The 10,959-nt window shown below is 45.4% G+C and overlaps 1 protein-coding gene across 1 annotated transcript; it reads left to right on the top strand.

Annotated features, from left to right (window-relative positions):
* Positions 1 to 505: 505 nt before the first annotated feature.
* Positions 506 to 9,308, top strand: ZBTB45 (zinc finger and BTB domain containing 45). The gene is made up of 3 exons (XM_060780683.2): positions 506 to 599; positions 3,248 to 4,875; positions 6,324 to 9,308. Exons 2-3 carry the CDS (start codon positions 3,336 to 3,338, stop codon positions 6,881 to 6,883), a joined length of 2,100 nt encoding a protein of 699 aa, XP_060636666.2. The 5' UTR covers positions 506 to 599; positions 3,248 to 3,335; the 3' UTR covers positions 6,884 to 9,308.
* Positions 9,309 to 10,959: the final 1,651 nt, after the last annotated feature.

The following is a 10,959-nucleotide window of genomic DNA, read 5'->3' as shown; positions in this document are numbered from 1 at the left end:
TGTCCAGGGTGAGAGAAAGAACTCTTGTCTGTTGGAGGTAGGTGTGAATATTTCAGTGGGACACCTTGATTAGCATTTAAAGGCCTAGCAGTTTCAAAGTGTGGCTTCTTACTGCCTGGGGAAATCATTTGTTGAGAGGTGATGAGCTGTTCCCCATTGTTTCTTGTCTGGAATTCCCTGTTTTTGAGTGTTGTTCTTTATTCTTTTTTTAATACTGATAGCCAGGAGAGAATGCTTCTGGAACATGACCATACAGCCCGAAAAACTCACAACAATCCAGTGATTCCGGCCATGAAAGCCTTTCAATACTCTTTTGTATCATTACCATTGGAAATGGTTTGACTGTGGGACCACTGTGGGATGAGAGTGCTTCGATCCCCACTGGTGTTGTGTGGCTCTACTCTTTCCTATCTCTATGGGCGAGCGTTGGGGAAGTGAGAGGAGGAGGGAAGGAGACGTGTGCGGAAGGAGGAAGGTCACCGGAAGTAAGCGAGCACGGCCCCGCCCCTTCGGCCCGCGCGGAAGCCACGCCCACCGCGCCTTGGCGGACACGCCCCCTTCGGCTCCCATTGCTCTCTGCTTATCTGTTGGGTTCGCAGGTAATGTGATGGCTTGGGTTCTTTTTCTTGTTGGGAGGCGGGCCTCAGAGCTGTCAATCATCGGAATGGCGGGGAAAGGGGGCAGGCAGGGCTCAGCCCTGGGAAGCATACAATTGAGGGAAAGCAGGGCTGTGCCTTTAAGAGCCAGGGTGGCTTGACAGCATTGGGCTAGGGGTTGATCTACACTGCAAAATGGATGCAGTTTGACACCAATTTAACTGCTAGGGAGCCTTGGAATTTGTAGTTTGGTGAGGCAACACAACTCCCATGATTCCACAGCACTGAGCTATGGCAGTTAAAGTAGAATCATAGAATCAAAGAGTTGGAAGAGACCTCACGGGCCATCCAGTCCAACCCCCTGCCAAGAAGCAGGAATATTGCATTCAAATCACCCCTGACAGATGGCCATCCAGCTTCTGTTTAAAAGCTTCCAAAGAAGGAGCCTCCACCACACTCCGGGGCAGAGAGTTCCACTGCTGAACGGCTCTCACAGTCAGGAAGTTCTTCCTCATGTTCAGATGGAATCTCCTCTCTTGTAGTTTGAAGCCATTGTTCCGCGTCCTAGTCTCCAAGGAAGCAGAAAACAAGCTTGCTCCCTCCTCCCTGTGGCTTCCTCTCACATATTTATACATGGCTATCATATCTCCTCTCAGCCTTCTCTTCTCCAGGCTAAACATGCCCAGCTCCTTAAGCCGCTCCACATAGGGCTTGTTCTCCAGACCCTTGATCATTTTAGTTGCCCTCCTCTGGACACATTCCAGCTTGTCAATATCTCTCTTCAATTGGGGTGCCCAGAATTGGACACAATATTCCAGGTGTGGTCTAACCAAAGCGGTAGGCTGTTAGGAATTGTGGGAGTTGGAGTCCAAAACACCTGGAGGAAGGCCGAAGCTGGCCCATGCCTGCTCTAAGTCAAAGGTAGACAACGACAACAACAACAGCCAGGGCTCAGTCCTTGAATATATACAGTCACGGGAAAGCAGAGTGTGCCTCTGAACATGCGTAGAGTACCACTGTGTCACCCTCTCTATGCAGATTCTACACTTCTCTAGACAGGACTTTCTGGCTGATGGAAATTCTTCCTCTCCCGAAGAAATTAATTATCATTGTTAGTGTTATGTTAGTCATGGTAAATTGAATTACCTCTGACCCAATACAAGTTGAGTAATTAAGGATCTCTTATCCGGAAATCCAAAGTCCTCCCAAATCCAAAATAGCTGAGATAGTAATGCATTTGTTTGCCTGTGGTTCGCTGAACAAAAACTTTGTTTCATGTGCAGAACTATTTTAAATATTGTGAATGAAATTAACATCAGATTATGCTAATTAGGTGTATATGAAATGTAATTGAATTTCATGTTTAGACTTATGCCCTATCTCCAAGATATTTTATGATGTATAGGCAGATATTGTAGAATCCAAAAGACTTCTGGTCCCAATCATTTCGGATAAGCATTCCTGTGCTATGCTAATAATATAGTATAATATAATATATTGTATATACATATAATATTTATAGTATTATAATGTAATGCAATATAATAATAATACAATATTATAATTGTATATTTTATATTACATGTAATATTACCAATAATATTACAATATAATGGTATAGTACAATATAGTAATATTGCTAAGCCATTAAATGCTAATCAAGGTGGCCAATTGCAACATTCACACCTACCTGAAACAGACAAAAGTTCTTTCTCCCACCCTGGACATTCCACAGATATATAAACCTCATTTGTCCTAGTTTCCAACAGACCTCACAAGCTCTCAGGATGCCTGCCATAGATGCAGGTGAAACATCAGGAGAGAATGCTTCTGGAACACGGCATACAGCCTGGAAAACTCACAACAACCCAGTGATTCTGGCCATGAAAGCAATCAACATTACTAAGTGCCTTTCCACATTTCCATATAATTCAGAATATCAAGGCAGAAAATCCCACAATATCTACTTTGAACTGGGTTATCTGAGTCCACTCTGCCATATATTCCAGTTCAAAGCAGATAATGTGGGATTTTATTCAGCTGTCTGGAAGGGGCCTAAGAGAATGGCAATACACAAACATAGAAGAGTTTTAGGTTGGTATTATATTCAGTGCTACATTCTGCTAGAAACGTAGGTATTGAAGAAATATTTCTGGGGGCGGGCAGAATGTTTATTTATGGGAACAGAGTCTTCATTTTGTCCCCACTGCAGCTGTTCCTCTACTGCATGTGTGCATGCATGTTCACAACATGGCCACATAGCCCGGAAAACTCACAGCAACCCACCTATTACAATCCTGTTAATCTTTTATAGACAGTTGTTTTCATTCTACTTTGCTATCTCAGTGTTTGACTCAATCTTCAAAACCTGCAAGCATTTTTACATTTTCTTTTTTCTTTATAAATGGTATAAATGGTTCCCATTCTTTTAGAAAGTTATCAATTTACTTCTTTATGAAACAAAGTAACATGCGTGTTTTTTTGATATCGTTGTCATCTCTGCCATTTTTATCAGGGACTTGAGCATGCATGGGGGGGGGGGGTGTGTGTAGGGTATCTGTGAAGGATACATGAGGATGGATACTGAGAGTCCACTGTAATAAAAGCCTTTACATCTGCTTTGCTTATTCTCTTCCCATCTTATATTTCAGAATCATACAATAGAATTCTTCGCAAGAGCTCCCCTTTTTTGATGAACACTATCCTTCAGAAGGGTTTGACCATAGGACACAAGTTGGCATGGCTGAAGCTGTCCATTACATCCACCTCCAGAACTTCAGCAAATCCCTCCTGGAGACCCTGAACGGGCAGCGGCTGGGGGGCCATTTCTGTGATGTGACGGTGCATATCCAAGAGGCCACTCTCCGTGCCCACCGATGTGTGCTGGCCGCTGGCAGCCCTTTCTTCCACGATAAGCTACTTCTGGGCTACTCGGAGATCGAGGTGCCGCCGGTGGTGCCTAGCCAGGTGGTACGCCAGCTTGTGGAATTCATGTACAGTGGCTCACTGGTGGTCGCCCAATCCGAGGCTCTGCAGATCCTCACGGCAGCCTCCATCCTCCAGATCAAGACCGTCATCGATGAATGCACCCAGATCATCTCACAGAGTCGCAGCCCCAAGCCCCCCACGGCCCCTCCACCCGTTTCCCTCTCTATCCCCAGGACTCTCCCTGCCAAGCCTCAAGAGCAGCTGACCTCCAAAGAAGCTATTGCCAGTGTCTCACGACCTAGTGACATTGAGGCAGCCCACCTCGAAGCTCCCAAGTTGCTTTGTGCCTCGGAGGTGCGTTATAAGTTGCGGGACCTGCTCTCTTCTCAACACAGGGAGGCAAGGGGAGCTGTTTGCGAGGGGGGCATCAGTGATGGGGAAGCTGGAGGGGCTTATTTGCACCCAGCAGAGGCAACACCCAGCTGCCACAGCCGCAAGCAGCGCCAGCCGGTGAGGCTCCAGCTGTCTGAGGCCATACCTGTCATCATCAAGGACGAAGAGGAGGCGGGCAGAGAAGGCAGGGAAGGTGTGGTGGCATCTACTGCCACTTCAGAACCAGAGGGAAAATTGAGCTGCTTTGCCGAGTGTAGTGGGAGCACTAACTTCCCTGCTGGGTTTCCTGATGAGACAGATTCAAAGAATGCTGGGAACACCAGTGGAGCTAACCGGAAGGAGAGCATCCACATGGATTATGCCACTGCAGAGGGCCAGGATTTCTTTGGGAACCAGGATGTTTTTTCAGAGTCCTTCATCCCCTCCTGGCAGGGAGAAGAAAGCAACGAAGAGGCCACGGCTTCCGTCACCCGAGACAGGGAGAAGTTCCACTCGGATTGCGGTTTGGAGATCTCCAACTTGAGAAGCTTGGCAGGAGAGTTTAAGCCAGACTTGGGCGGACCCTCCCCGGCATTCCCACCACGCAGTACTAACAGTGGTGGGGGGTTGGCATTTGTCTCCTCGCTGGGTATCCAGAGGGAGCTTAAACCCGAAGTCAGCAGTGCCAACGCAGCCACCAGCACCACCAGCATCTTCCAGTTTCATCTGCCCCAGCCTAGTGGGGTGGCTCAGAGCTTCTACAGTATCCAGCAGCAACCACAGCAGCAGGATGCAGGTGGCACTAACATGGTGCAGCTTGGCCCCAGCAATATGGGCTCAGGTGCCATGCACAGCGGAGAGCAGCAGAATCAACAGCCAGGTCCCTCTCGGTGCTCTGAACCTTCTTACCAATGCAGCCATTGCCAGAAAACCTTCAGCTCCCGCAAAAACTACACCAAACATATGTTCATCCATTCTGGTAATGCACATACAGAGTGTTAGAATGTCTGGGTTTGGGTGAGGAAGAGCCAAGCAAGGCCTTCTGTGGGCAAAACGTCAGTAATAGACACATCATGAATTTGTTCACAGTTTGAACCCCTTACAAGACTTGGGGAGAGTGGCTTCCAGATATGGGTAGACTACAACACCAATTAAATCCTCCATTGTAGCAAATTGTGTGGAGTGATGGGAGTTGTAGTCCAAACATATCTGGGGGACTACTTTTGGGAATTTTAAAAAGATGGATAAATGTTGATAAGATGTAGGAAAGGCACAAGAAAAGTGTAAAGTTGAGGTCATGCTTGATTGGATAAAAAGCTGCCTTGTAGTATATCAGATGATTTAGTGATTGAATCTGGTACTGCCTACATGCATTACAAATCACTTGCTTTAAAAATGGTAAGGCAAGAATCAATAACACATGACCTTCCAGATCTTGTTGAATTACAAATTTGATCAGCCCATTCTAGCATAGCCAGCGGTGATAGAGTTAGGGACTAATAACACCTGAAAGGCCACAGTTGCTCACTCCTGCCCCGTGTTGGTTGCTGAGTGGGCAAGAGAAAGCCTTTTGCTGCTAAGAACTGTGCAATCTGTTTTCCCCATATCATGCAGTATTTTAATTCTTTACAGAGGACAAGGAGGAATTTAGTTGCAAAAGGGAATTTGTTTGTCAGAGATCTTGATAACAGGCATCTACATCCAGTTGCTCTTCTGTAGCCATGGATTCTGCATTGATGGACTCAACCATCCATGGCTTGAAATTTTAAAAATAATGTTCAAAGAAGCAATCCTTGATTTTGCCACTTTATATAAGGCTGCAGCAGTGCAGCAGGTTTAACTACTAAGCTGCAGAACTTGCTGATTGGAAGGTCGATGGTTCAAATCCACAGATGGGGTGAGCTCCTGTTGTTAACCCTAGCTTCTGCCAACCTAGCAGTTTGAAAACATGAAAATGTGAATAGAGCAATAGGTCTATTTGGCAGGAAGGTAATGGTGCTCCATGCAGTCATGCCAGCCACATGACCTATGGACAACACCGGCTCTTTGGCTTAGACATGTCAATGGACAACACCGGCTCTTTGGCTTAGAAATGGAGATGAGCACCATCCCTCAGAGTCAGACTCAACTAAACTTAATGTCAAGGGGGAACCTTTACTTTTTATATAAGGGATACCATTTTACTGTATATGATGGGACTTGAGCATCTTTAGATTTTGGTATCCTGAAGGGTTTCTGGAAAAAACCCAAACCCACTTTATACATACCTTATATATTTACAATACTTTAGGAACAAAGCCATAGGAAAAAAAGCTCCTGGTAACAAGTTCCTCCTTGTCTTCAGTCAGCATGTTAATGAAGCATAGATCAACAAGGTAGGCCACCAAAATGGAAAACTTAAATATTGTTGTTTTTCTTCCTCGGCAGGTGAGAAGCCCCACCAGTGCAGCATCTGCTGGCGCTCATTTTCCCTGAGAGACTACCTGCTCAAGCACATGGTGACCCATACAGGGGTGCGTGCCTTCCAGTGCTCCATTTGCTGCAAGCGCTTCACTCAAAAGAGTTCCCTCAATGTCCACATGCGCACCCACCGCCCCGAACGCTTTCAATGCTGCATCTGCAACAAGTACTTCTCCCACCGCACCTTGCTGGAGCGCCACATGACCACCCATACTGCCTGGAAAGGTGGGCAGCCCGAGGTCCCAGTGGCCATGGCACCAGCCACTTCTTCTGCTGACTGGAAGGAGAAGCCTAACGTTGCTGGTACTGTGCCGGCCATCGAAGGCACCGTCGCTGGCACCACTGCAGCATGGAAGACTGGGGAGCCATCGGCCGAGAGTGCCATCGTTGCTTGGAAAGCTGGAGATCCAGCCCCTGGGGATGGCAACCTTGTGGGTTGGAAGGGGGAGGCAACAGGAGAAGGGTCGGTTGCAGCCTGGAAAGGGGATCCAGCTTCAGAGGCGTCCATGCAGCCTCACACAGCATAGGGCAATAGGAAGTAAGAGGTTGTGATATATTTGACAAAGGTGCCATGACAGCCTGCACTCCAGCCTGGAATTGTTTCATTTAGAGGGTGTTCCACTGCATCATTCTGTGGCTTGGAACACTCTCTTATCCAAGACTTCTGCTCCTATGGGGCAGATATTTGAGTCTCCATATGGAGAGAAAAAACAGGATATAAATAAACATAATAATAAAATAATAATAATTCAGAGGCTGCTGTGTAAGCGAGGCAACCAGTAGGTTCAAATGTGAAGCATGGAAGTGTCATGCATCTGGGATGTATGAGGGGCATTCATTAAAGATTTCCCCTGACCCACTTCTATTTATCACAGGATGCTGAAACTGCACATGGGTAATGGTATAAGTATCTGTTTTACAGGTGCTGAAGTGGTGTGAGGTTTGATAATGGACCCAGTGAAATACAGTCATCAAGTTCCTTTACTTGAAAGGCTGTGCAACAAAGGAGACGTTTGATGACATGAAAGAGGTTTATGGTGATGATTCCCCATCATATGATGTAATCAAGAACTGGCATCGTCAATTTAAATGTGGTCAGATGTCAGTGGAAACAGACAACTCTGCATCTGTATGCTTGCCCACTATGCCCTGCTTCATGTACAGAAGAACAACTGTTGGAGGCTACAGACAATATGTTTCTGTTGCCCATTTTTGGTCAAAAGATACTTAGCCGCTTGTGCTCATTCTGTTTTTATCTGCTTTATCCTAATTTATGCAATGCTTTTGATACAAAATAAATAAGTGGAAACAGCTCCAATTCCAGGGCGACCCCACTCTGCTATTGATGAACACACCATCCAGCAAGTGGAGGTCGCCATTTTGGAAAATCGCTGTGTAATCATTCGCTACCTAGCCCAAAATGTCAGGATTACTGTGGGGTTTGTGGAAAAAATCATCCAAGACCATCGTCATATGCATAAGATATCTGTTCGTTGGGTCCCCTGGCTGCTCACACTTTTCCAGAAGCAGGAACGAGTTGAATGCCCTCAGGCTCTATTGATGATGTGCCATGGAAACCAGGAGGACTTTTTCAACAGACTGATCACACAAGATGAAAGCTGGGTCCATCAGTATAATCCTGAGACTAAAGTCCAGTCAATGCAATGGAAGCATCATGACTCGCCACCTCCAAAGAAGGCACGTGTCCAACTCTCGGCAGGCAAGGTCATGCTCACAGGATTTTGGGACCAGCACGGAGTAGTATGGATGGATTTCCTAGCAAAGGGTACCATGATCACTGGGGCATACTATGCTTCACTGCTGCAGAAATTGCAGGAGGGTATCAAAACCAAGAGACGTGGCATGCTCACCAAAGGTGTCTGCCTTCTGCAAGACAATGCACCAGTTCACAACTCATATGTTGCCCAAATGGAAGCATACTCCTGTGGCTTTGAAATTCTACCGCATCCCCCTTATTCACCCAACCTCGCACCATCGGGCTTCCACATCTTTCCAACAATGAAGTTACTATTGAAGGGCAAGCATGATGATAAGACTGATTTCCAAAGTCACTACATGGCTTTTGGAGCAACCTGTCATCTTCTACAATTGAGGTGTTCACAGTTGCTTAAAAAGATGGGAGAAGTGTGTGTCTTAGGTGGCACCTATGAAGAGAAGGATTGAGAACTGTGTCAAGTTTCGTTGCTCTCAGTCCACAGGAAGTGGGTCAGGGGAAATCTTTAATGAACGCCCCTCGTATTAGGTCAGAGTTTTGGGCGGAGGGTTGGGGACATAGCTGCCTTTGCTGTAATGTTTGCAACAGCATCCCTAGCCTGCCTGAAATGTAGTGGTAGAACATGCTTTGCTTCGATAAAGTCACAGATTGCGCTGTTTACCTTTCCAGCTGAAGGATCCTCCATTAATGCTGTACTGAGAAGGAACTTTCTGAGTTTTGGACATTGCTGGGTACATGAACCAGTGGTCCAACATGAATAATAGCCACAGTACAACAGGAGAAAGCAGGAGAAAGATGTTACTTTGATGGTCTTGTTCCCAGTGGCATCGGGCTAATCTCTTTAGGAAAGTTCGTGCAAACTATGATCTAACAGATGATCTAACAGAGCTGCTCTTGGGTTCAGTTACAAGAAACTGGAAATGCACATTCTTTACTGCCATATAAAAATAATAATTGAGTGGGCAGCCTTGGGTATATTATTTTTATGACCTCTGGCAGCCTTTCCCGAGACTGCTGGCCTCTATCTGTGTTTGACTACAACTCCCAATACATTTAGATGTTACCAGGGAAAACTGGCTTAATAGTATTATGGTTAGATTATGAGGCTTCTGAAAAAAGGGGTGAGGTGGTGGACCTTAATGATATTGTCCGAGCCTTTTCCTACTGTTTAACCATTCTCTACAGGAAATAAAACTGTACGTGTTTGTATTCCTTAACTACAGAAATGTATAGCATTTGATGGAATTTTGGAGGATGATCATAACTCTTATGTATTTGTATTACATGTTTATTATTACAGATTCAACCTCTGGTTATAAGAATATTTGGCAATCTGTTGCATGAAAGATGTCTCCTTGCTGGAGTACCTCTGATAGTCACAACAGCTTGAAAAAGTTACTTTTTCGGACTGCACCGTCAAATTGCCTATGTATTTATAGTGACTCCATACATTTCATTGGGTTTTTTAAAGGAATATGTGGAGGTGTCTTTCACAGTTATGTCATCTGACATATAGCTTACAGGACCTGATATTCTCTGGCAGTCTACGTAATATCTCACCCAAAAAGGACGCCATCCATGTTGGCTGGGGCATTCTGGAAACTGTTGGACAAAACATACGTTATTTTTCCAAATTTGCTTGTTTATTATAAAGTCGTTTCCGACTCTTTGTGACCTCATGGACCAGCCCACGCCAGAGCTCCCCATCAGCCGTCACCACCCCCAGCTTCTTCAAAGTCAAGCCAGTTACTTCAAGGATACCATCCATCCATCTTGTCCTTGGTCGGTCCCTCTTCCTTTTTCCTTCCATTTTCTACAGCATCATTATCTTCTCCAAGCTTTCCTGTCTTCCCATTATATGGCCAAAGTACTTTATCTTTGCCTCTAATATCCATCCCTCCAATGAGCAGCTAGAGCATTTTTCCAAATACTTCAGTATAAACAACACTGAGTTGGATACACAATCAGTGTGACATGATATGCCATTGTTTCCGTGAATCATGGTTTCATTCAATAATGAAAGGTTTGGTACAGATTCCCGATAGGTGACCAGATCTGAGGTAGAGCTGGGGAAACGCCATGGGTTTAGCACAGCTGGTAAATCACCAGCAATTATAAGATCTATCAACTGAAAGGTTGCAAGTTCAAAGCCCCGGGTCAGTATGGAACCCTGCGAAGTATGGAACCCTGCGTAGACGGTCGGTCAATGCGACTTAAGCAATGTGCAGTTATTGAATTCTTGGCAGAAGAAGGTGTCACCCCAAACGAGATTCATCAGAGAATGCAAACTATTTATGGTGATTGTGTTGATGTGAGTACTGTGCATCGTTGAGCGAGTAAGTTTAAAGATGTTGAGGTGGGAACATCTAACTTGCATGACCAACAAAAAGTTGGATGTCCTGTGACAGCAACCACCAAGTTTCACAAGCAAAAAGTTGACAGATTGATTCAGGATGATTGTTGTATCACTCAGAGAGAAATTTCAAGCATAATCGGCATTTAACAAGAACGTGCGGGTCACGTTATTGCTTTGCTTGGCTATCGGAAGATCTGTGCACGATGGGTACCCAGGATGCTGAAGAAACTTCAGAGACTGGATCGCACCACCCTACGACATCCTCCATACAGTCCAGATTTACCACCGTCTGACTTCCATCTATTCCCGATAATGAAAGAAGATCTCCGGGGACATCATTATGCTTCTGATGAAGACATTGAGAGAATTGTGAGACGCTGGTTGCGGAAATAGAGTGTCGACGTCTTCTGTGACAGCTTCAGAAAACTTGTTCATCGTTGGCAGAAATGTATCCAATTGTCTGGTGATTATGTGGAAAAGTGAATAGTAGTAGTTAAAGAGCATATTCTAAT

Source organism: Anolis sagrei, chromosome 6, assembly GCF_037176765.1.
Source record: "Anolis sagrei isolate rAnoSag1 chromosome 6, rAnoSag1.mat, whole genome shotgun sequence".
NCBI classification, from domain to species: domain Eukaryota; kingdom Metazoa; phylum Chordata; class Lepidosauria; order Squamata; family Dactyloidae; genus Anolis; species Anolis sagrei.
This window is presented reverse-complemented; position numbering and strand designations above follow the sequence as displayed.

Coding starts and splice junctions, on each gene's coding strand:
- ZBTB45 (XM_060780683.2), top strand. CDS start 3,336: ATGGCTGAAGCTGTCCATTACATCCACCTCCAGAACTTCAGCAAATCC. Junction 4,876..6,323: donor ACATATGTTCATCCATTCTG/GTAATGCACATA, acceptor CTTCCTCGGCAG/GTGAGAAGCCCCACCAGTGC.